The sequence below is a fragment of the Pteropus medius genome, unplaced genomic scaffold (genome assembly GCF_902729225.1).
Source record: "Pteropus medius unplaced genomic scaffold, Ma_sr-lr_union100, whole genome shotgun sequence".
Taxonomy (NCBI): Eukaryota; Metazoa; Chordata; class Mammalia; order Chiroptera; family Pteropodidae; genus Pteropus; species Pteropus medius.
In genome coordinates this window covers 18,578,640-18,605,418 of record NW_024342473.1, presented here as the reverse complement: position 1 = coordinate 18,605,418, position 26,779 = coordinate 18,578,640, and the positions used below count along the sequence as shown (strand labels likewise).

Below are 26,779 nucleotides of genomic sequence, written 5' to 3'. Positions count from 1 at the left end.
ACTTGGGCGGAGATTCCAAGGGTTGGAAAGAGGGGACGTGCAGGTCTAGAGGGTGGACGCCACTCCCCGAAAGCTCAACTCTGAAAACACTGAGAGTGAACAGGCTCGAACTGGCCGGACGATCACCACTTACAGCTTCCTTTTTAAAGCTGCAAAGATATTGCATTGAGTTGTCATCTTTGACTTCATTTCACTTTGGTAAATAAAAATGAAGCTACTGCTAAATGCCACCAGCGATGTGAGCTCGCATCACGTAGTCCATGTCTGTGAGAATGAGGCCCTAAAAACTCCTCTACATTTTAGCTTTCATGGAGGTTATTTTGAATGAAAATTGTCATTTCATGTATTTCATCGTGGTTATACCTGTTTGCCATAGAAAACCGTATGTATACGCAGAGTTTAAATAGTGTCAGAGAATAAGGGCATTCTGTAAAAATACCCTTCCAGATTTTGGCTCAGTAACCAGAGAGAGAGCAACTGAATAACCCAGCAGCTGAGGGAAGGACTCAAATGTACCTAGTATGACACAAAAGACTTATAAAACACAGCCAAATAATCCCAAGGAGTACACAATATAAATGCTTTATTACTAGCACAGAGGTTTTTTTTTTAAGTAAATTAAAAGAAATAAATCTTCATTTTCACATTCTATATTGCAGTTCAAAGGTAACTAGCCGATTAATGGATATGTTCACTTGGACACACGCTATAAGGGGAGAGCATGACATTCACATGGAAGAACTCAGAAATGTGGCATCTCTCCAGGCATTGGGCCACTGAATTCACTGTCGTTTGCAAATAACAGCAAGTAGATTTCTTTAAAACATCATGAATAGAAAATGATTAGAAACAGAAAACCGATATGGTTAGAAAGCAGAAAACAGTTAAATACAGAAGGCTATATGTGTTGCCCATATTCCATATACTCTAGGTTATGTTTGGTACTTTTAAATAAATGATCTTCATCTAGGTTAGAGACTGGCTTGAATTCAGCAGCTGGAAAGAGGGAAGGAGGAAAGGAAGCTGACACCGCTCATGTCACACTGGTGGGTTCGCTGGAAAGCAGAACAGGAGTGTGTGGCTGGGAGGAAAGGGAGCCAGCCTGCTTCTCATCGCCCCCTCCGGAGGCCAAGAGGCAAGAATGGCATATGCACGAGCCAGTGGGCACGACAGAGGAGCTCTGGTGGCACATGGCCATCGTGGCGCACGAGGGCTGTGCAAACAGAAAAGAAAACCACTAGGCTTGGCCAGATTTTCTAAGGTTACTGCCAGTGAATTTAGGGCATTTAAGGCACGATAGGCCAAAGTAACACCCAGATCACTGGGAGTAGCAGATGTTGGTGTGGTGGGAACTGGTGGGGGCGGCAGGGGGGGAGGCGGGAGGCAGAAGAAGCTAGAAATCCAACTGCAGAGATAATTCACTAAGAATTGTCAAACAGTATGAGAAACAATCTTATTTTTGCAAGGCACCCAGCACTACCTTTTTCCAAATTCTTGAGCCTACTCAGATCATTTTCTGGTTGATTTTAAAGATACGCTTTGGAAAAGATCTTATCGGTCTATGAAAAACAACCCACCCCCTACCTTATTCTGGAAGAACTAGGACAGAATTAAATGTGTGCAAGTGCGTGTGTGCACGTGCACGCGCACAAACACACACCCCAAACCCATGCAGCAAGCTCAGAAGCTGCGAACTAAACATGGTGATCTCTGTGTCTTCGTTTCCTGTTCTTTCGCACGTGTTATTTATGAATGTAAGAAAACCGGACTGGGTCAGGAACATCCCAAGCTTTACTTCCTCGTGTATCTGCAGTATACCAGCTCCTGGCATTTTCAGTCTGGTCTGGCTCTAACTAAAACCATTTCATGTTTTGCTTTGAAGAAATGGATAACAAGAAACGGTAATTTGGCTGCAAAATCTTGGAAAATTGTTCCCGGCCCAAACATCTGCCCCAAATGAGCTCAGCTGAGATCTCCTTGGAGGAGCAGGAGGAGTGGGTGAGCAGGGAGAGCCTGGAAGGGGAAAAATGAAGACAGTGGAAAGGCTACTTTTCCTTAAGAGGAAAGTTCTTTGTGACACAAGGCATCAGATAATACAGCTCCCTCATTCAGCTCCTCACTTCAGAAAGAGATACCGGACGTGCCGATAGCTGCTCCTCTTACCTTCATCCCACCTTCCCCAATATTTGGTATCATTAAGGTGATCCCTTACAAAATGCCAAGAAACTGTGCCCAGCTGGTTGGCTTTAGTTATGCAGTGACTGGCCCGGCTTACACGATATCATTTAAATCTTTAAATAAGGACTGAGTGTCAACTTTGGATTCCTGAGAGCTGGGCCCTACAGGGAGAGCAGAGAGGGAGGGTAGCGCAGCGGGCCTTCACCTTCCTTCTTGGCCTTCTTAGGAATTCTTCTGGGGGATCTTTACTGTCACAGTCTTAACTTCGGAGTACTCTCGCAAACCGAATTCTCCCCTGAAAAGCAGAAATGGGCGGTGTCAGACAGCAGAGGCCCCGGCAACCCGACCCAAGCCACGGTACAGGTCCTGGGAAAGCTGTCCTCTTACGAGCAGTCACTGTTTCTTAAAAAGAAATGATGATCTGTCTTCACAATATTGCAAAGAAAAGTAACATTCCCAACTACTCAGAGAAACAGGTCTGGGGGTTCACCTTGGCCAGTGGTCACCCAGAAACCCCGCTGTGCCTGGGTCGGCACCATGGGCAGCGGCAGAACCAGGACTCTAATGCCCGGGCTGTGTTTCTAGCACAGGCAGCTGGCTCTTCAGGACCACGGTGTGCTTTCGTCTTCGTAAACCCCATTCCTGCCACTTGACACCCAAGATGCGTCTGTGCTCTGGTCTCTCTCTGAAAGAAAACCACAAGATTCCCAGGCTAGGGGCCTCTTGGGTTGGTATTCTAATTTCCTTTTCATTGGTCTTTAGACTTAATAAATGGAAATGAACACCCAAAGGCTGACCACGGAGCTGGTATACTGCTCCTGGGACATCAGAGGGCAGCCGAGAAGAGACTGGGGAAAGCGTGCTGCTCTCTTATCTGCACCAGCCACTTTGTTTACAGGAATGAGAATAAACTTGAGACTGCCCCACTCAGCATATGATTTCCTCATTAGCTCCATCCAGGCTCTGAGTCTCTTTGTTACCAGCTCAGTTCTGGTTCTCTCTGGACTTTTTCCTTCCCTTGGGCAATTCTGAATGTGTCTCTTCATCACGGACATCATCTGCCTCCTGTTTGAAATGCAGTTACTCCCTTCTTGTTTCCTGGCTTGTGCACAAACTTAGGGCAGACCCTGAACCACTTTTCTCCTGCTCAGATCTCTGTCTAGGTTGTGAGAAATGTAAGAAAGTCTACAGAAAGTAGACTACGGGAAGACTACAGAAAGAGGTCTGGTTGCTTTCAAGTGTGACTGTTGGATCCCATGATCTTTGGGTAGGCGAAGCAATGAAAAATCCTGCTAGATGGGAGGCGCTCCTTGTCCAGGTCCCAGGCAGCCACCTGCCACCAGGGTGCACACACAGACTGCTCTGAGACAGAGGAGTGGACTCAAATCTTCCATTTAAAAGAAGTACCACCCATAGGCTCAAGGCATCAAAGAAAGCCAGTGAGAGGTCCTAGGGCAATGCTTAGAGCACAGAATGAATACCTAAGCTAAGGATCAGCAGACAGGAGTGCCAACTCAGCTCTTCCATTATTGGCTGTATGACTTCAGATGAGGCACTCCCTCCTCCTGGTACCCAGTCATCTCTCAGGCAGCAGTTCCTGAATGTCAGCATATTGAAGTATCACCCCTGAAGGTGCCTTAAATTGCAGATCCTTGACCAGCCCCCACCAAAGATTCTGTTTCAGTAGGTCTGGGAAGGAACCTTAGAGATTTTGATATGGGTGGTTATTTGGCCCACCCTTTGAGAAACACTGCTGTGAGGTCTGAAAACTTTGAAGTTCAGATTCTTCAGCTATTTTGCCATCTCATTCAAAGGTTTTTCTCTCAAATCGACTTAAATTCTACATAATCTAGTTAACTCTGTGGTACATACAGTTCCACAGTCAAGGAAGGACCCCACTACTTCACAAAAGGCAGATACATTGTTAGTGACGCACCCCAATCTCTCTGTGTGGTCACCTTCATAGCAGGGCCATGTGCCAGGGCACAGACACATTTAAAAGCTTGTATCCCTGCTTCTCAGCCAGACTAGGTTATATTCCTTAAGATGAACCAAATCGGCATACCTACACATAAGAGGTTAGATTCTGGTGTCTCTCAGACATCCGTTTTGGGAAATCAGTCAGACTCGCTCACTAAATAAATAGGGGTTTCTGTTTAGGGTGTATATTTCCCTGCTTTTTTCTTTGGCTTACCTCAGCATTTCTTAGAGCAGGGTCCCCAAACCACCTGCATCAGAATCATTCCAGAAGCTTGTTAAAAATGCAGATCCTGGGCCCTAGCCCAGATCTACTAAATCAGAATCTCTGAGAGTGGGTCCCCAGATAGGCATGCTTCGCAAGCCCCTTCCCCCCAGACTGCAGGTGACTTTCTGTGCACGTGCATGGTATGCATGAGCACACATGCACAATGCACACGCACATACACACACGGACTTCAGAAGCCCTCATTTAGAGTATCTTAATATTTCTCATCTTCAAAGCTTGTGTCCTTCATTTTTAAAATGCTGAAGTTCACAGTTTGCTTTCTATTCCCTAGGTTTGTGACACACATTTTAGAGCTTGGGCTCTATGACCCCTTGTCTCAGAGGAGCTTAAATGAGGAAGTAAGGAAAAGGTTGAGGAACAATAAAACAGATGTAATTAGCTAGACAGGCAGAACTGAGAGAAACTCAGCCCAAGTCTCTGACCCCTGGAGTCAGAGGCCAGTCCATCAGGTAACCTGTAGAGGGCAGCCCTCTCCACAGCTCTTTGGGAAGAACTTAGGCTCCCCAGCCCCACTTGGAGCTTGTTTCCAGAAAGCGCTATATATTCTTCCTGTCTCTGTTCCTCTTAAGGGTGGGCAAGGAGATGTCAAGGACCGAAGCTGCATGGAGTTTATGGGCCATAAACAATGCTGTCCACATGCAGGGTCAAGTGGAGCTTCTAAGACTGTATTAAATGGGAAAGTAGGGGGCCAGGACAGGGAAGGTTCTTTATATGAAGCATTTCCTACCACTCTAGATCATTTAAGGAAGAGAAAACATTTTCTGGGGGCAAGTGGGGACAGAGAAGCATATCATTTAGACAAGATGAAGTGAGGCTCATCAAAGAGCACAGTTTCCTAATTATTTTTTAACCGTACTGGGAAGGCCAAAACACTATAGCACCTACGAGTCAAGAGAAGCTATTCTTCAGTATGCTGGGCCACTGTTCCGTGTGTTTCTGACACAGCCAAACGGTCTCCTGGACCATTTTTCTAGGTAAAGAGAATGTTTCTGATAGGAACAGACTGGACCTGGACAATGTCACAAGAACCCTGGCAGAAGGCTTGACCATGATGAGGGTCCAGGGCGAGGCTGGGATTAGGAGCCATCAATCATCGATTCTTTATTACAAGTATATTTTATGCCCATGATTCACCCTGTTAATAATCTATAACAAAACAGTCAATGCAAGCAGCATTCCAAGAACCAATGATTGCTCCAACCTTTCAGAGACTGGAGGAGCACAAACACAGGAGCAAGAAATAAAATAACAAGTTGAACGCAGCTTGACAAGTAAGAGCTAGAAAGTTAAGGCCATGTGCAAGGTAAGAAGAATACCCGGAATACATGAAGACTTTATAGAAGCTGAGGAATACCAATAATTGAGCAAATAAGATCCAGATTGGGTATGGGTTCTGGCTATAAAGCAAGTGAGAGGTACTGAAAGCCAGAAGCAAAGATTCAAGCAAGAGCAGTTTCTCCCTGGCATTACTAGAGACAGAATTTAAATTGGTGACACTAGCTGGATTTAGGAAAAATTCTGCCACACTCCCAAAGTAATATGTTTATTAAAATAAAGGAGGATCACCTATATGGCATTCGTCTATAGTACTTGATCAACAATGATGATAGCAGATAACATTTTCTGAAGGTTTGCCAGACATTCTGTTGGATATTTGGCATAGTTAATCCTAACATTTAATCCTCATAGCTACCCTTTGGTGTAGGTACTGTAATTATTCCCATTTTATAGATGAGAAAACTGAAGCTTAGTAAGATTAAGTAATTTGCCCAAGGTTGCACAGGTATTAAGTGCTAAAGCCAGGATACATATCTGAGCAGCGTGATTCTAGAAACTCTGCTCTTCACCTCAGTTATACCTACTTTATGATTTAGTGGCTAGGGGCTAGAAATGACCAGCTAAAGTGTCTGAAGCGTGTAAGCCCTCTGCATTAGTCTTATGGGTTCACTGTACTTTCCCCAAACACCATACCTATTTCTCCCATACTGGCTTTACTCACCCTTCTCCTACTGCTACCTTGCTTTGCCCGCCCACCCTGAAAAAATATTCCCCTCTCCATCTAACCAAAAGTTCCTCCCCTTTAAAGGCCAATTCAAATCCCTACATTAGATCATATCTAAACGTTTCCTGGACTTCTCCAGCTCACAAGGATCTCTCCCATCCCTGAACTCCTCTTTCCCTCAGCTATCTTTTCTGGGATTCTTCTGATTCTTTCAAGTTGTATATGTTATTTATCCATCAAAATTTTAAGTTTCTTAATGGGCCACATCTTCCCCATAGACCAAGTATCATGCTTTGCACACTGTATATGCTTCAAGACTTGTTAGCAGATCGCTTGTGAACTAAGCATTTGCTCAGGAAGACCCTGGCTACCATTCACTCTCTGAACATCACTCAAAAAATGCATTTATATATGAAGCCTGCAAATAAAATCCCTAGAGTTTAATTTTCCTCTACTATAGTCTCATTTTTCAGGTCCTTAGCATTGCAGGACTCTCCCCTTATCTTGTCCCTGTAGAGCTCTTATGCCTGCCCCCCACCCCCACCTCCGCTTCTTTGACTGGATATTATGGGAACTGAGTGCATTTAGAGACACTGAAACCTAGGCTCAATCTCAGATATGTCACTTACTTGCAATTTGACTTAGGCAAGCTATTTAACCCCTTTAACTCTTAGTTCCTCATCTGAACCACCTGTAATCTAAAGTGTCTCTATCTCATAGAATCATTGTGTAAATCAAATGAGACAATGTTTGGAGAAAAGTTAGCATAAAGCCATACACAAATTAAGCATTTAATTAATGATATCTATTATTGTTATTGCAAATTCCTTCTATTAGGTCTTCTTCCTGTAACCTTTGCCAAAACATCCTTTATGTGCCAGGAATCTTGGCCTTAAAAACTTTGGGATCTCCATAGCTCCCTCTAAAGAAAGCCCTTTGAAAATGGGTTCAAACCTCTCATTCATCCTATGCCTTAATCCTGTATTCCCAAACTCAAAGACCTATAGGTACTGAGGAGGGGACCTAAGTGAGTAAATTAGATGTGTGTATAATAAATAACAACCAACATCCAGGCCCCAGCAGCAGTGGGAGGGGTGGGGAAGATGGCGACTGAACAGGTAAAGCAATTTTGCTCTAGGGGGATGAAAAGAAGCAAGTAATCTAGATTTTATGTAAAGCCTCTTCCTTTTTGAATAGCAGGTAAAGATTCTGAAATGCTGTGATGCAAAACAAAACATTTCTGCAGGCCAGATCTGTCCCTGGGCTGTCAGTTGGTGACCATTGTTTTAAACACACCAAACTGTTTCTCTCCCCGATGGTTCTGTATTTGATGTGCCTTCAAGCCTTTGTTCTTGCTGTTTCCTCTGCCTGGAATGCCTGCTCCTAAAAAAGTGAAATGTATTTCCTCTGCGAAGTCTTCTCTGACCCCGTCAGGTGAAAGGAATTGATTTTTCCTTGTATGTACAAGATGTCTGACATACTTCCCTATCAGCCTTCATTCCATGGAATCACTAGGACATTAATTTTTTTCTCCATTCCCACCTAACGTAAGAGAATTGTGTTTACTCATCTTTGTAACATGTATAGTAAAGCGCGTAGCTTATAGTAATATGTGCTCAATAAAATGTTTGTTTAATGAATGGACAAGAGGAAAAGAATGATTTTGTGAGTATTCCTCTATGCTGCTATTCGCAATCCGTTTCTCTGCCAGCACCAGCAACTTTGGACACTTACATTTCTCTCCCATTTCCAGACATCTTGAATCCCCCAAAGGGGCTCTGGGCATTTAAGGCATTGTAACAATTGATCCTGAAAGAAGAAAACATAGTACTGTTAGTGTGGATTCTGCTTGCACAGAAATAATCCCACTGGCATGATACTTCTTTTGTAAGTTTTTTTTTTTATTTCCTTTCTTCCAGATGAACAATTTATAATTTAAGATTCACTTTGCTTTCCTGCTCTAGCCAGTAGAGAATGTATCCCCTCTCAGGGTGACGTCTGCTTGCCTTCAGTCTTCCCCATCCTTCCAGAGGATGCGTGTGTATTTCACCAGGCTCCGGAGAATTATGAGGCCCCTATACCACCAGTGGAAGTGTTATGATCAGAACGACGACACAGACTCTGATCTTACCAAACAGTCCCAGCTTGCATCGCAGAGGACACTGTGAGGGCCTTGTTGATGTCATTGGTAAAGACAGCAGCTACAAGTCCAAAGTTGGAGTTATTGGCTCTTTCAATAACTTCATCCATAGTCTTAAACCTCAGAATTTCCTGAACGGGACCAAAGATCTGCAGCGAAACAGTTTGACCCAACATGGTTGCTTTGCCATTCCTTCACCTGCTTTTCACATTTCAAAGCAAGTGTTCTCTGCCTTCATTATTTAAATGCTGTTTCAGTTTAGCAGCACAAAACTGTAAAATATCCCAAACTTTCTCAGAATATAGTTATGTAAGAGTCTATCCTTAGAGTTTGTTTAACACCCCCATGCCCCCGCCCTCCCTGGCATCACTCGATTCCACTGTGTGTACTAAAGCTGAGTCTCCAGGAGCCCCGGGCACTGCTCCAGAACTGAGGAAGTACTGTTCTGGATGGCTGGCTGATCTGCAACTGGTCCCTCTCCTGCATAACTGTAGAGAAGCTTGGAAGCTTTCTATTTCCTGGTTAACAGCCTGGTGAAACAGTGACTGGCTAGCATGACTATTCTATTGGTTAATAATGGTGCAATCATACAGCCTGTCACAGGGCCTCCAGCAAGCTTCCTTGCCTTTTTGTTTAACTTCTTTCTTGAAACCGAGACTTTCATAGCCACGTTTATTGCTATTGTACAATGTCTATAAAATATAAAGACCTGAAACTCTACTATCGTCTACTAGAAATGTTCTGGAAAGCATCCCAGGGGAAGTGTGGCTGTTGTCAGAACCCTGTATTTGATTTGGTACCTCCTCCTTGGCAATCCGCATGTCATCAGTGACATTGGAGAACACCGTAGGCTCGATGAAGAACCCCTTCCGGCCCAGCCCTTTGCCTCCACATTCCAGCTTGGCACCCTCGGCCACGCCACTTTGGATGAGTTCCAGGATCTTGTTGTACTGTTTCTTATCAATCTACAGAAAAAAATTACCCAGTGACTGCAAGTAAAGTTCTCTAGAAAATGGAAATAAGCACATTCTCAAGAATCTCTCATTTGTGATTTTTTAAAAACTACATACCTAGTCAAATCATATGGAACTGTTGTTATTTTAATATTTTTGACCTATGAAAAGTGGTAATTTTTTATGGTTCAATCTAATATAGAGAGAATTCCAATAAATTGACTGCTCCGATGATACTGCTGAATCAGAAATACCAGTTGAAGATTTAGGCAATGTTTCTAAAGGAAACACTGATGAATTGATTGTTCATTGCTTGTCTGGGGGAAAACTGACCTCTATAGCCAAATGAAGAGTTTATCAAGTTGTACTGATACTAAAAAGATGAAAATAATAGATGAGTTAACACATAACCTCTTTACGTGCTACTACAGGTCAAATCCTTATTGGGGTAAATTTTTAATGGAGCTGCTATTACATCATTAGAGAAAAGGATTAAGTTTAACTAGCTTCCTAGTCCATAAAATAAGGTCAGCCTTGCATCCCAAAAGTTATAGAGTTATCACTCAGTTATGGTAAATAATAGAAAAACCTACATTCACCTGAGTTTGAAAATGCTCAGCTAGAACATCAATCTTCTCTCAAACAGCCCCAAAACCTAGGAGGTGTTGTTTCTTATTAGGAAAACCCATGCTTTGTGATCCGGATGGGATCTGGTCCTTTAAAAATCCTCAGATTCTATCTACAGGTTAAAACCAGAATTTCATCGGGAAATATGTGCTGACGATCGTGGAGAAGCTGCAGTGCTGAAGAGCGCGGGCCGCAGGGACCTTTGCGGCCCTTCCCCATCCCACCAGTGTGCATGAAGCATTCAGAGAAAGAGACAGCCATATGGTGGAGGGGAATGTAGATAGCCTTTCATTTCCTACACAGTCACAATCTACAAATGATTTCCCCGAAGTAGGTCAGGTTGGTGGAGAGAATCCTTTGCAGCTGGAAAAAGAATCGATGGCATCTGGGAACAAGAGATGCCCAGCTTCCTTGACTGTGCCATTTGTAGGGATGTTTGAAGACCAATGGTTAGGACTGGGACTGGGTTCTAATGTCAAGATCCATCTTACCACACCTATGTCTTTCTTTAGAGTGGAGACTCCAATTCACTCCCAAAGTTCAGGGTATCCTGTCATAAGGGACGCCTCACTGGCTACATTCCCAGCCATGAAGACGAGGTGGAAGAGTAAGGAGGCAGCAGGAAAAAGAAGATGGTGCTTTGCTGGGTCCCACTAGTGTGTCCAGTCTATGTGCTTAAGTAAAGAAAGAAAGGGAGTGTTTAGGATTTCTCTACCTGGGGTCCCTGCTCAGTGGTGGGGTCAAAGGGACTCCCCACTATGCGCCTCTTGGCCCGTTCCACGCTTCTTCTCACAAACTCCTCATAGATGGACTCCTCCACGAAGATGCGAGACCCCGCAGTGCAGCACTGGCCTTGGTTGAAGAACACACCCTGGTGAGCCTGCTCCACGGCGTAGTCCACTACGAGAGGAAACAGCCATGTTCTCAACATTGCTTCACCTGCGGAGGGGCCAGTCTATGGAGTCACCTCCCTCTCCTCTCCAAAGCCTCAAGTATAATGTCATGTTCACCACAGAGATGAACAGTGAGTAGAGCAGTAAAAAGCACTGGATTGAGAACGCAACTTAGTTCTAACTAGACTCTGATGTTATTTGCTGTGTTAACTTGGACACCTTCACTTCTCTGAGTCCCCTTCTTCTTCTGTAAAAAAGAAGGTTTGGACCACATCATCTGTAACAGGAGTCTCAAACCCCAATGCCCAAAGGGGCTGGGCAGATGATGTAATGGTATGAATCTGCCAGGTAGTAAAACAATGTGAGGGAGACTCAGAAGGAAAGCCACTACATTTGGCCGTTGCTATGCATGAGCCCAAGGTTGCCAGGTTTCCAATTTTAAGAAAAAACAGAAATATAAATATTTTTAATGCGCAGATTTAGGTTTTTTTAAGCACTGTATAATATCTAGACAGGTAAACGTAGTTATACTCTGCATTTGGCCTGTGACTGCCAGTCTGCAACCCCTATTCTATAGGGTCTTGTAGCTGTTATGTTTAATTAGTATTTTGGTGAATTAAGCTATAACAATGGATCTTCTCTGAAGACGCTAAATTTCCTTTATATTTACATGTAATTGTATAATAGCATATGATAATCCTTTCATTTTTATTTCTTATACCTCAAGATAGTATTAATAAATCTGGTGTGTGCTAGTTGCTAAATGACTCACTGAATCTATCAATCAATGCCATGTCAATGAAGTACCTACTCCTCAAGAGGAATTTAGGTATAAGAATTCTGATCCCCTTGACAACTAATGTAAAGCTGAAGCTGAACTCTGTGAATCCCAAACTGGGGCTGAAATTAAGGCAACCTGCTTTCTCTTCTTGCCAGTGGTGAAATGGGAAAGAAGCTCTGCCTACCAGGATGTAAAGAAGAAAAAAGATGACTGGAATAGATTTTGGAATTTCATTCCCTGGAAAGTTTTTAAAAACAGAGACCACACCTGTGCAGAGTGAACTAGACAGCATCCTGCCTGGAGACATGGGGTTTCCTAGGTTACTGCTCCAAGCTTCCATGAAATCCTACCACCAGGGCATAATCACCTTCGATTAAGGTCTATTCATACAGAACTGATCATAGTGTGTTGTCATCCTGACTGAAAGTCATGGGAGCAACAGAAAGGGGCTGGGACGAGTTAACAGAGAAGGGGTTGTGGGTTTGGGAAAATGTTGGCAGAGCTAGTGAAGAATTTTTTTAATGATCTACAAAGCCACCAGACACTCTTGAGAAGTTTCGGATTTCTTGATTCTAGGCAGAGACTATATTTCAAGTGTTCAGAGCCTTAGAGCATTCCACTATCCAGCATTGACCAAGCCTTTATTTTACCTCTTCTACCCTATTCTATATCACAGAGTCAAAATGGCTTATTGGTGTCTAGAAAACAAACTAGTCAGTTGCCAATTGATAAGTGCTCTTTCCCAATATTAAACTATTTTCTACTTAGAAGAAAGGATCCAGATTCTTTATGAATGCCCCTTAGCTTCATAGATCTTTTTCTTAGTGTCCTATCAAAAGTGGAGATATGAGAGAGCACTGAAGGGCAGTATGCCAGGGCACGTATGAGATCTATGACTGACTTACAATCAGCATCTGCAAAAATAATATTGGGACTTTTCCCTCCAAGTTCCAGAGTTACTCTCTTCAAATTACTTCTTCCAGCTGCTTCTTGGATAAGCTTTCCGACCTGAAAGAAAGGAAATGGAGATAGGTTTTACACACCACACAGTTGAGATGATCAGTGGCCAAAGCCAGCTCTGGGCAACAGTGGCATGCAGCCCATTGGATGACACAGGAATAGCTCAGGTGGTCAACCTGTATGAGCAAGATATGACATTGCCTCAGTGACGAGGAATGCTGTCAGCTCCTTCAGAGTCTGCCTCAGCCTAAAAGAGCTCTCTTGACAAAGGCAATCCCCTCCCCGGGGTGTCCCACATCTACTGACTGATGGTGGCAGGGATATAAAGGCCACGCCTTTTCAGCCCACCACAGGACAATTCTGAAAGACCACATGCGTGCCACTAGGCCACATATGGTTGGTTTGAGGCTGTCAGGCCTGCACTGCAATTCGACTTCCCGTGTCCATTCCCCTGCGGCAGGGATCCTTAATAAATAATCTGCATGCCAAACTCCACCTCAGGACTTCTTCTGCAGAACCTGACCAGTAACAGAGTACTGTTCTACTGGAGGGCAGAGGTCACTTTAGGAAAAATGCCAAGATGTACTATAGCTCATATGGGCAGTTTGCTCTTGTTGAGAGGAAAAATGCTACTTGTGCCTGGATCTTACCAAAAATTAAGTGTTTTTAAACCCTGCAGAAGAGAAATGTTGAATTTACATTTGACTCGTCCAGCCCCTTGTTGAGATCCTCAAAAAGGATGAATAATTCCTCAAGCAGTGTAGAGTCATGGGGGTACTCTGGAGCCTGGATTTTTTTTTTTTTTAACCGATTCTATCACTTACCAACTGTTTGACCTTGGGAAATTTATTTAACTGAGCCTCGGTTCCCTCCTCTGTAAATGAAGCTAAAAACAAGATCTACCTCAGAATTTAGTTGTCCTGAGGATTAAGTGATTTAAGACATGTGGCCCTTGGAACCTGGCCTGGCACACAGTAAGTGCCTACACCTGTTAAGCACGCGCAGGTGTGAGAAGCTGGAGCCCATCTTACTCCATTTTCAGTGCAGAAAAAGAGAGGTGACCGTAAGGGGAGCTACTGCTAGACCCACAGCAGTCTCTGCTCACACGTCCCAAACTGTCTATGCCTACCAACTGGTTCAGGAAGACACTGGGGAAACTGTTTCTCTGAATTCCCTCTAGTCTCCAATATTACTCATTAGCTGGATTAAATGCTTTGAGGCTTTATTATTACTCTACCTCATGGCAAAAAATTTTAAAAGATATGTCCTCATTCTGAGGAAACCTAACCTTGAGGAAAAAATTGCGATGTCACTGAGAGAGGTAAAATTAGAGTCTCATAGTTTGCAGAACAATGTTACTTACCAGTGAGTTAAGAAACATCGACATCTGGCCTTAAAGATGAATAGGCAGAAGTCGGCCAGATTGCCCCTTTCTGCCTTGCTAGCTGGTCTCTCGTCTACCACAAGATAAACTCCCTGGGAAGACGGGCTAATAAAGACCCCATTTGCAGGCAAACATTCTCTCTTCTTCAAGAAGAAAATACATGTACACAAAGGAAAGAAGAATCTGGCCCTTTGTTCAGACAAGAGAACATCAGTCAGGTGAGAATTATGACTGAAGCCTGAGACCCCTAGCGAGAGAGGGGAAACTCGCACCTAAGGGCAGGTGGGCGACAGCACCGCGGGGCATCCCTGAGAAGGCTGTCGTCTGTGACTGCTGTCTGTTCTGAGGAATTGTAGTGTGCGTGGCTCTCTCTGCCCTGAGGAAAATGTATTAATTCACAGGGACTCATTTTAAAGTCCAGAAAGATAAGCAGGGAAATGTTATCTCAAAGAAGATGATCGCTGGAAGTCATGAACATTATTAGTCATTATATTCAAAAACTAACATTTATTGAGTTGGTCTGTGTCAGACGTTTCCATGCATTCACCACTTAAGCCTTTCAAAACTCCCCAGAAGTAGATACTATCTCATTTTTTAAAACTTTTATTAGCTTCAAGTATACAGCACATTGGTTAGATACCATCTCATTTTAAAGGTGAGCAAACTCAAGAGTTAGAAGTCAATGGATGTTATCAGGTTACTCGGCTGGTTCCTGGCAGAATCTGAGGGACTCTGTGCAGGCTGAATCCAGGGCCCAAGTGTGGGCTCACTTCCTCTCCTTCCCATCCTCCCTCCCAGCTTTCTGCCTTTCCTTTCTGCATTTACTAAGCACCTAACGTGTGTCTTATATCACCAAAACCTCATCTTCAAACTGCAAATTGATTTGAAAGTGAATAGGAATATTACCTTTTATAGACACAAATTATGATCACAAATCAGTTAAAAATACATTCTGCCTTCAGACTGACATTTAAAAACCAAGCAAAAGCAAGGAGAAATCATGGATTTTAAAACACTGAATAAATGTTTGGAGGAGGTAGAGAGAGGGCTGGACGACTGGCATTACATTTCTGTTAGCCTTCCTCCCTGGCCTTCATCAAAGAGTAATGTTGCTCAGTGATTATTTTCATGGCTACAGTAACTATACAAAAATCTTGCTCAATCTATGGTCATCAGAGAAGAATACCAAAGAATAATTTTTCCTGCATCAATGCTTTGCCAGCCTTTCCTTAGAAACCAAATTTGTGCTAAACACTGCAAGGCAAATCTCAGATGAATAATGTCTTTCCTCTTCATCTTTGGAAGAAGGTCAAATTGCAGCCGAGCCTCAAGAAAGAACTGGATGTGTTAAGCCCCAGGAGAACCACTTCCATCTGGAGGGGCCTCAGGACAGGACACTCTGAAAAATCCCAGTTTTCACCAATCTCCTTCATGTAACACATATTCCTGGCTCTCCTGTCATGTGCCAGGTGCAATATTAGGCACAGTCTCTTCCCGACAAAAAAACTCACAGCTAAGAGACGCCCACGTAAACCTAGCAGGTGCTCAGTAAGTGCAGCTTTGCAGTCCACTTAGAGGAAAATTTGGGTCTGATTTAATATTAGATCTAAACAGATGAATTTATGGTTCTGTGGCACTTTGTTCTAACTCAGAGTCAGACCACTCTGGGCTTTACCCATAGAACTGGGCTAGGATGCAACAACCTTCATTAGTTATGGGATCGAGCATCATATGCCTTCCCGTGACACTCTCAGTTTCCAGGTCAGATTCTCTTTGGAGAATATATTACTACTCATGAATTCTCCCTGTAAGTGGAACAAGGTTAAGTGACCCCAAATGGGAGGCACTACTCATTATCGTTACCATAAAGGGGAATGTGGGGATGGGAAGGAGAACAGATGCAATTCCAAAGCAGGGGATTCTTAATAGGAAAGAGTAATGTTTAAAAACAATGAGTTCAAGTGAGCACTGACTCCATGTCTGTTTATAAAATATGATAGGTCCTGCGCAAATAAATGCAAAATATTACTTGTACAAATCTCATGCAAACCTAAATAAAAATCTATGGGGTTAGAAAAGCTAAAATGAACAAAATCTAGACATTAAATGAAGGCCTAGGGATTTACTGGCCTATCTCAGATGGGAAAATAATAAGTAGGGTTCCTTGGGGAGTATGTGCTACACTGGTCAAACTGAACCCCTTAATATAGGATCAGAAGGTAGAAGTACATGGTGAGATTAAATGAAGATGCAAGGACACTCAGATCTTCTGAGTGGTTAAAAGCCCAGTCAATAGGGATGAACTTCATTAAAATAAGCTCTATTCTGATGAAATAGGCAATCTGTAAGATAAAACAGACAAACATATAGTTTGAGAAACTAAGTCTTGTATGTGAATATAGATTAAATAGAATAAAGGCACAGAGACAAAATTTTGAGTTCACCATTACTTTTTCCAATAAGCAAAGATTTCACAATATACTCTTATTAGACCTCCTGCCCTATCTATGACAACCTAGCTAATTATCACCATGCTCAGGTTTAGGGACCACAGTTTGGCCATTAGGAGTCAGAAGACCTGGGTCCTACACACTCTGGCTTGGCTCCCAACTCACCTTCAATTTGAAAAAGCCACTTTACCACCTTGGGCCTCAGTTTCTTCATCTGATGAATGAAGGCACAAGCCAAGCAGTTAATCTGTCCCTTAGTAACCCAGTTTATTAAAAAAGAGTTAAAAAGGACAAACAGGGCTCTTGGAGCCCCTGCTCAATTTGAGAGACCCTCCTCAATTTGTCTGCATTCTGCGAGCCTCATGGAGCAGAAGCAGTTTTTCATAGAAGCTTCACAGCTGCACTGAATGGTGGAAAAATCTGATCTTTTTTTAGTCTCCCGCAAATAGGTCATTATGAAAGAGTAAGTGATAGAGTTCCTATCATGTGGTTTCTCAACTTTGCACGCCCTGCAGAATCTCTCAGCTGGATCTATGTACCCCAAACAGGCAAAAGCAGAAAACTGGGGGCTCCCCCATGCGTAATGGAACTGGGCTAATTCTCAGCAGAAATGTTGGCACAGATCAACTCTGACTCCCATCCTGGTTTTGAATAGTCTTCAAAATTTATAACAGGAGTATCCCTGGATGAGCCACAATGTACCAGAACCATGTTCACAGCAATGTAGCAGAATAAGAAACGCAACCTGGCACTTTGCATGGAAAATAATATTATACAGGATGACAGAGAACATGGACGGCTTTCCATGCCCTTTTATTCAAGGTTGTTGCTCCCTGAACAGAGTTTCTAAAGTTAGGTAAAATTTGTCCTTTTATTATTAGTTATTAACCCATATTGGGATAGGTTCCTTCCCAGAGATATTTCTTTTTCTTTTATTGATTAGCGAACTACACATATTAGGGTAGATTCTTTCTCAGAAGTATCTCACATTTTTTTTAAATGGAAAAATTTCTAGTCAAGATCTCAATAAACTGGTTGAAGATGCTTTCTTTCTGCGATATATTTTTATTTTTTAAACCCCAGACAGATTGACTCTATGCTTCTTTCCTCCTCTACTTAATTTTCATCGTCGTATTCACTGGTTCTGACTGTGATGGAAATAGTGATCCCCAAACTGTACGTAATTCGGTATTTCTTGTCTTTCTGAAATATCCAGAAATAATAGGCCAAATGAATCTGCTCAGATTTCCACCAGAAAGTAATAGGACCAAGGCATATCAGCAGTTCCTCTAATTTAAGTGATAATAGTAATTTCAAAACTTTACTTGTGAAATTCAGACTTTGAAAACCAAGAGAGCCACTGGCTACATTTCCAGTCTCTTTCCTACCATTCCTGCCACCACACACCCACCACTCCAGCCACATGTAACCACTTGCCCTTCCGAGAATATGCCTCTGTGTCTTTGTATAAGTCGTTTTGTCTGCCTGCAGTGCCTTTCCTCACCCTGCTTACTTGATAAACTCATTTCTTCAGACCTACTTCTGCCACCTCCTCTGAGAAGCTAACTCTCTGACCCACCCTCCCCACAGGGCTTAGTGTTCCCATTCCACTGGCTGATCCCACATAACTCTTATACTGTTTTTGTTTAATAGCTGTCTTCCTCACTAGACTGAATTTGTGAGCAGAAGGACTCTATGGTACACACACACACACACACACACACACATGATTTTCAACATTTGATGAGTCAGTGGGTTAGAACATAACAGCTGCTCTTGAGGTTTCTGGAAATCAGAGAACATGAAGTCTTTCACAAAACAGAAGTGAAAGATTAGAACACAGGGCACCTATGTCCAAGACTTAGCTTTGCCATAACTAGCAGAATGATCTTGAGTTTTCTTCTTCTTACTTATCTTTGGCTTAAATGTCTGCATCTTTAATGAAGGGCATGGCTTCATGGTTCTAACAGTGACTGCACATGGGAGTTCTCAAGCACTTAAAAGCTCTTTCTATGTCTGGACTCTACCTCCAGAAATTCTGATCTTCATTTGGAGTGGGGTGCACAGGCATGGGTATTTTTTACAAGTTCTCCAACCATAATGCTGTAAAACTAGAGAGCAACTGCAAAAATAAAGCAGGAAAAATAAATAAAATAAAAGGAGAGATCAAGAGATACATAGAAACGAATGAGAATGAAAACGAAACATCAAAACTTTCGGGATATAGCAAAAGCGGTAATAAGAGGAAAGTCCGTATCATTACAGGCCTATCTCAAGAAACAAGAAAAATCCCAAATAAACATATTAAAAAAAAAACAACTAGAAAAAAAGAACAACAAATGAAGCCCAAATCCAGCAGAAGGAAGGAGATAATAAAAATTAGAGCAGAATTAAATGAAATTGAGAACGAAAAGAGAATAGAAAAAAATAATGCAACTAAAAGCTGGTTCTTTGAAAAGATTAATAAAATTGACAAACCGCTGGCTAGACTCACTAAGGAAAAAAGAGAAAGGACACACATAAACAAAATTAAAAATGAAAGAGAAGTTACAACAGATAGCACTGAAATACAAAGCACCTTACAAGAATACTATGAAAAATTATATGTCACCAAATTCAATCACCTAGAAGAAATGGATAAGTTCATAGAAATATACAACCTTCCTAGACTGAATCATGAAGAACTGGAAAATCTCAGTAGACCTATCAACAGTATGGAAATTAAAATAATCATCAAAAAGTAAAAGTCCAGAACCAGATGGCTTCACTAGTGAATGTTTGGCTTCACTACCAAACATTCAAAGATGATTTCATACCTGTTTTCAAATTTTTCCAAAAAATTGAAGAAGAAGCAATACTTCCTAACTCATTTTATGAGGCCAACATTACCCTGATACCAAAATCTGGTAAAGATAACACAAAAAAGAAAACTACAGACCAATATCTCTGATAAATACAGATACAAGAATTCTAAACAAAATGTTAGCAAATAAAATACAATACATAAAAAAGATATACATCATGATCGGGTGGGCTTCATTCCAGGGGCACAAGGATAGTTTAACATAATGTAAATGATTAATGTGATATACTACATAAACAAAATAAAGGATAAAAACCGTATGATCCTATCAATAGATACAGAAAAAGCATTTGACAAGATACAGCATTCATTTATGATTAAAACACTTAAAAATTCCCAAGAACCTTTTAATGTAGTGCTATTAGGGTTAAGAACCATGAGATTAAAGAATCTTTAAGGGCATTTCTTTCATACTGTCTCTAACCTACACTGTTGGTTCTATTTTCTAATTGTTTAATATTATCGTTTATCGAGCACCTATCCTGTGCTGCTTGTTCTCACAAATATTACTTTATTTAATCTTATGACCATCCTGTGAGGCAAGAATCATTACCCCATTTTAGAGTTGAAACAAACAAACAAACAAACTACGAATCAGAGAGATTAAGAAATAACCTGCTGATAGGCACCCAGTGAGTGGCAGACCAGGAATGGACTTGGATGCCCACAACAGACCTGGAGTTCTCTTTGCTCCACGATAGCTTCCCCCTGTGGTTCTTGCTTCTCTTCTCCAGATGTTCTCCTGGGGAGTAGGTCCCCTCTGCTATGAGTAAAATTCTGATAGCTAAACACACTATCCACAGCTGAGGGACATTCTAAATCAACTGCCCTGTACACTTAGCCATCCTTTTGTTACATAAGACTGTCCTTTTCTATTTTGAATAAATTTTTAAAAATCAAGATTTTGATTTTTTGGTCTGCTTTGATAGGAAAAAGCCTGGCATAGTCAAGTTAATAGTACTACATGTTAGTCTCACTAACTAGGTGAACTACAGGGTGGGCATCCTAGGACTATCCATACTTAGCCTGAGCTCTGAGGAGAGAAATCTGTTGCAATCAAGGAATCTCAGCCAGCAGGCAGAGACTACAGCCTACTTTTTCTCATTCTTCTTCAGCACTCTTTAGATTTCAATCTTAAATTAGAAAAAAGAAGAAAGCTAATAATTTAAAACCTGTCCCTCCAAAGGTTTTAACACATCAAAACTGGTCTATTTGGTTTAAATGCTGGATGTTTCCTGGTGGGCTCATATAACCTTAAAAGGAGGCCCATTAGCCATTTTAAAAAAACAGCTAAAACTGTAACAGGCTGCTTCTTCTACCTAGAAAGATTGAGGCTGCACAGAGAAGAGAGCTGACCTGATTCATTACTGAAGCAGCAGAAAGGGTGTCCACATCATGCAACATGGCATTCATCACACTTAGGAAATGAAAAGAGAACCCCGGCTGTGTAAATTAGAATCAGTGATAATACAGCTGCTAGCTACAAATATTTGGCACAAATCAATCTGGACTCTCCTGTAGATTGCTTTGATGGTGTCTCTACTATCTTGTTGACTAATGATGAAATCATGGTTTGTTAATCTAACCGAATAAAGAAAACACCATACAAAGCAAAATGCAAAATGTTTTCCTGTACTTTATTGCAGTTGTTTATTGACTCTGTGTTTATTAGAACCCCTTCGTATTCACTCATTAAATATTTACATGTATTGCCTATGTATTTAGCTGCATAAATATCTTTAATAAGAGTAACTTTGTTTCCTTTTTAAAGGTCTTTTGCTAAAGTAAATGGAAAGCAGCCACCTCAAATAAACTTCTTGTTGCTGATTGTTCTGGACACTTTGTGATGTACCAATAGGCTCCTTCTCCCTAGAGTAATCATAACAAGATCCATGTTCAAATCTATATTTAAGTGACATGTTCCCTCTGAGAGAGTCTATACAATTTCCCAAGTAGCCTATAAAATTTTTAAAGGTTAGATGGATAAAGAAATAAGACACTATAAACTGAAAAAGGGTTTGGGGATTATGTGATCATTTTATTTGCCTGTGAAAATTCTCTACTTGCCACTGTTAATATGGATAACTATAAGTTGGCTTTCATATTTTAGACAATTGCTTCTTCCTTGGGTCCTCTATATATTTTAGACAATTGCTTCTTCCTCGGGTCTGTCAATGTTCCAGAGAAAAAACTAAGAGATACTCTAGAGGCCACGGGATTGGCTCCTCTCCAAGTGAGTGTAAACCTCTCTAGAGAGAGAAATATCAAATGTAGACTCTGTCAGAAAAATTTAGCTGAAACTTGCTCTATGTACACTGCTATAAGCTACCTCACTGTTGCGACTTTTCTTAATAGCAAAACACTTCACAAGGGCACCTGCCACCTCATTCTCTTTGCCAAATTCTCTCTTTTCTCTCTTTCTCTCTCTCTGTTCCCCCATTGAATACCTGCATCTTTGAAGATTAGGTACTTAGTTTTTACTGTTCTTTCTGTGCAGATAAAGAATTTCCTGTGGTATATAAAGCTACAGTGAGATAACACCATACACCTATTAGAATGGCTAAAATTAAAAAGACTGACTGTACCAAATGCTGGCAAGGGTGTGAGGGAGTGAGAAGTCTTATACACTGCTGGTAGGTATGTAAGCTGGCACATCCACTATGGAAAACAATTAAGCAGTTTCTTAACCTAATATGATCCCATTCCATTCCTAGGTATTTACCCAAGAAGAAAAGAAATACACACACACACACACACACACACACACACGACTTGCACATAGAATGTTCATAGGAGCTTTTATTTATAGTATATCCCAAATTGGAAACAACCCAAATGCTCAAAATATCCATCAATGGGTAAAAAGATAGACAAATTGTGATATATCCATAAAAGGGAAAGCTTCTCAGCAATAAAAAGAAATGAATAAATGAATTATTTATATACGTAACAAAATTGATATATAAATAAAATAACTAAATAAATTAATTAAATCAAAAAATAATCAGAGCTTCAAAGAGAAAGAGAACAAATGAAGAAGAAAAAAAGAAACAAAGAAAAGCAAATTATGTTGAGTAAAAATAGCCAGACCAAAGAGTATATACTACATGTTTTAATTTACATAAAATTCTAGAAAATGCAAACCATCTATAGTAGCAAAAAGCAGATCAGTGCCTGGGAATGTGGGGGAAAGGTAGAGGAAAAGGTGGAAGAGAAGGTACAAATGAGGAGTAGGAAATTTTTGAGGATGACGGAGGTATTTACTATCTAAACTGTGCTGATGGTTTCACAGGTGGATATGTAAGTGAAGACTTATCAAATTGTTCACTTTATATATGTGAATTTATTGTACGTCAATTATACCTCAATAAAGCTGTTAATAAAGATAAATTAAGCAATAAAAATGTTACTTTATTAGAGCAATTATGGCATACATCTCTTTGTCGTCCTTTGTGGACTTGGTGAGGATATTTATATTGAATCTACCTGACTATTTAAAATATGGTTTAATGGTTTTAGTAAAAGTCAAATGCATTAGGAATTAATTAAACTTTAAAATAATTAGAGCCTGAAAGGGAAAGAGAACAAGTGAAGAAGAAAAAAAGAAACAAAAAAAGCAAGAGGAGATGAAAATAAAGAACAGATCAGAGGCCGACAAAAGAAATTATGAATGATTGAAACTAAAAGGAAGCAATATTTGAGATTATAAATCTAAATAAGAATAAAGCATTGTACTCACTATAGAAATCAACCAATTCTCATTTATCTGCACAGAAGGTAGAATATAATTACTGAGCTAAGGACTCACTGGGTTGGTAAGGGAAGGAAAATCATTTCCACAGAAGAAATGGCATGTGCGAAGGCACAGAACTGTGAAAGGCATGTTACACTTGTGGGGTGGGGGTTCAAACAGTGAAGTAACTCTAGAGAGCAGGGGAAGGTGCATGGGCCGGGTCACGAATCAATTTGTCTGCAACCTTAAGGAGTCTGGACATTGAAGTAGAGATGTCCATTCTGCAGTTAGACATAAGTTTGGAGCGAAAAAGAGGGGCTAATAATTTTTAATGAGGTATATCAGGGAAATGTTTTAAATGAAATGTTAGTGTTGACTCATTTGATTATTTTCATACAGGTAAATAAAAAATCAAATGGACCAATTAGGTTACTATGGGTGAGAAAAGCTTCTATACTGACGGTCTCATAGGGAAGGAAGAGAGTCAGACAGGGAAATGGTAGTTAATGTCCACGTTCAGAAACAAAGTTATGATTGAAATGAACCTTGGACCTTCTTTTAGGAACAGTGCTTTTATGCAGATAAAGGCTAAATCAACAAAAATTCCACATAGGGAGAAAATCCGAACAGCTAAGCCTGACTGGTAAATTTTTCTATGAATTCGTCAGCTGAGTCTCTGGTTTCCCTTGAACAACTCAGGAACATAACGGGCCTGGGGGTATAACGGTGTGGCGCGATGGCATTAGGGCTGTGCTAAACCTATGAGATCCTCTGGGAAACAGGCCTGGAGCACACAAACAACAGAGAAGAGAGAGAGGAATAAGTTCATGAAGAAATCAGTTCTATTTACCAAGAATCAGCTTGATGCTGTACACTGCGGGAACCGAGTTGCTTTGTTTGTAAAATAAGGAGTGATTTAAGGACATCTTTACCAGTGCCTGGCACTCCACAGGGAATCAAAATGCTTATAGGATGAAAAAGGAATCTTAGTTCTAAGATGATCAAAGTCACCTCCTTTGCAGCTAGCAAGCCCATTAGTGCCCTCTGGGCGCTAGGGCTGCTCCTGTGCACAAGGAGGAGGAACTAGGGGGAAATGTCATTAACTACACACAGACTGAAGAGTGGCAGAGCAGTGGCTGTGCTGCTTGCTCATGAGGTGTTGCTTATGGAAATAAGTCTTGGCACTTTACAGTTGCACTATGGAGTTACAGCTGCTATCTGAGAAATATAATCGAAGCAGAACTCTGCTTACACGGCAACCAGTTCCCCTGCGTTCAGTCAGTTTTTTTCCCAGATGACCAATATTGTAAGTTTCATAGTATGTATAAACTTTTGGAAATATCTGTAAACATCTTATAATATACTGGCATTTTTGTTGTTTCTTTGTTGAGTAATTCATGGGCGTAGGGAATGCTTTATTAAATTGATTTCAAATTAATCTTTTTTCCTTCGGGTGCTCAGGAGAGAGATAATTGCTAGAATGAACCTAAAGACATAGCAGACAATGTGACTGGTGCCTGTCAGTTTACACAAATATTTTATTTCAGCACAGATTAACAAACTCAGAGCTTAGTTGTTTTTTTTTTCTTAAGTGGGCCTGGGAACATGTTCTGCAGTATTATCCAACTTCTCTTGTGTGTAAACTAATGATTCGTGAATGTTAACGAACACAAGAATCAGTAGAAAAGCCTATGAAAATGAGAATCCCTGGACCCCATTTCCAAATGTCCCAAGAAGATCTTGGATGGTGCCCAGGAATCTGCATTTAAACGAGCCCCTCTCCGCTCTGCTGGTCCTCCACCCCCCATCACTGTAGGTGAGGTGGTTCTTGAACAACTACAGAAAAACAATGCTAACTACATTACACTTTGCTGCAAAGAAATTTCTCCCTACACCAGAATTCATTTCTGGCAAACTTAGGTTGAAGGAGTAGACCCCCCAATCTAGGCCATAGCAGAATCATAAGCAAGTTCCTTAATAGGTACCAAGTGTCCTCTTCCAACGCTACTCTCTAAATTGAGTACACTACTCTACTTTAAAAAAAAAAAAAAAAAGATTCAAAATCAGTTTATCCAAGCAAGCACCCAGGCAATCTTCCAAAAAGTGAAATAGAGCAGCAAAGGCAAAAACAAAAATAAAAACCCAAACATTTATTAGAAGACAAAAATATTTGTAAAATATTTATAAAAGTCATAAAACAAACAAAAGGGAAGTAAAACTGCCAGAGGCGAGCAAGAATCCCTTTGATAGACATAGTCATTACAAATGGAAGTTTCAGATTCAACTAATAGTTACTGAGTTCTTAGAATGTGCCAAGCAATAGGACTGGAACTTTCAAATACGTTCCCTCAACTAATCCACAAATAAATCTGTATGAAGTTATTCAGAGCCCCTCTTAATTGATGAAGAAATGAGAAATCAGAAAAACTAAATGATTTGCCACACAGTAAGAGAGATGGGACTTGATCCAAGGTCAGCTGAATCTAACCCCTTTCTATTATACCACACTTTCCCAAGCATAAATTGCTCTATTAATTTCATTTAAAAATAAACAGAAAACAATGACAGCTAGTATTCAGTGACACTTTATTAAGAACCAGGCCTTGTGCTAAATACTTTAGATGTACTAGTTTAGTTCATCCTCACAATCCATGAATTAGGTACAGACAGGAAATGTGAGTCTGGAAAATTAAATGATAACATGTACGGTGAACAACTCTACACAATCATTATAGAGATTGAAATTATGTCTAGTTTTCTGATATGGATCTAATATATCTAATCTTGATTACTTTTAGTATGATTTAAAGACTGTTTTTGAAATTTCTTATCGAAAAAATGATGATTTACACCAGTTTTTTTTTAGAGAGGCACAGTATTGTACTCTTTCAAGCTTTCATTGCAGCAAAGCAATGAGGAGTACTTTATTTTCCTTTAAGGGATTCTAAATAAATGACTGAAAGAAGTCAACTCAAGCTGAACTACACAAAGTTCTTCCTAAATTTATGTAAAAGTCTATGAGGAGGTCTTTGTTGATCATTAGGTTGATTATTAACTGTTCAGCTCAATTTTTACCTTTGCTTATGATAAACCACTGGGTAGTTTTGTACATGGAAATTAACTTGGCCGAAATGTATGAGAGAGTATATAATCTGAGGATTATAAAGATGATTTATGGGAAATAGGTATAGGGGAAAATCTAATATTTTACCTAATTTCTGCACATTTTGTGTCCCTTAAGAATTAAATACTTTCATTAGAACACTGGGATTATGTGTTTAGCAATCACCGAACATCTGGTGTCCAGCATTGGCTCAATCTACCAAGTGTCCAGGGCGTTAGGAAATCAGACACACTAACTCCTCAACATGTCCCATCTGTCATGATTTAGGTTCTTAGGGCTGGGGCTTTTTTCCATCTCTATAAGGCTTTTCACTTCCAAGAGAGACTTTTAAGGATACACACTGAATTAGTAACAAATCTACAGCTCTGGAGTTTAAATGCCTATTAAAAGTAGAGCTGCAAGAAAGAAAAGAGAGAGAGAGAGAG

The 26,779-nt window shown here is 40.8% G+C and overlaps 1 protein-coding gene across 2 annotated transcripts in view; it reads right to left on the bottom strand.

Annotated features, from left to right (window-relative positions):
• Window positions 1-566: 566 nt before the first annotated feature.
• Window positions 567-26,779, bottom strand: part of ALDH1A2 (aldehyde dehydrogenase 1 family member A2) — an 88,471-nt gene continuing 62,258 nt past the window's right edge. For both annotated transcript variants that reach the window (XM_039865481.1, XM_039865482.1), the window contains exons 9-14: window positions 12,746-12,848; window positions 10,882-11,066; window positions 9,387-9,551; window positions 8,578-8,735; window positions 8,181-8,255; window positions 567-2,473 (exon numbers count right to left, since the gene is read on the bottom strand). In XM_039865481.1, coding sequence (XP_039721415.1) covers window positions 2,401-2,473; window positions 8,181-8,255; window positions 8,578-8,735; window positions 9,387-9,551; window positions 10,882-11,066; window positions 12,746-12,848 — 759 coding nt within the window. In that variant the 3' untranslated portion in view covers window positions 567-2,400. The remainder of the gene's footprint in view (window positions 2,474-8,180; window positions 8,256-8,577; window positions 8,736-9,386; window positions 9,552-10,881; window positions 11,067-12,745; window positions 12,849-26,779) is intronic.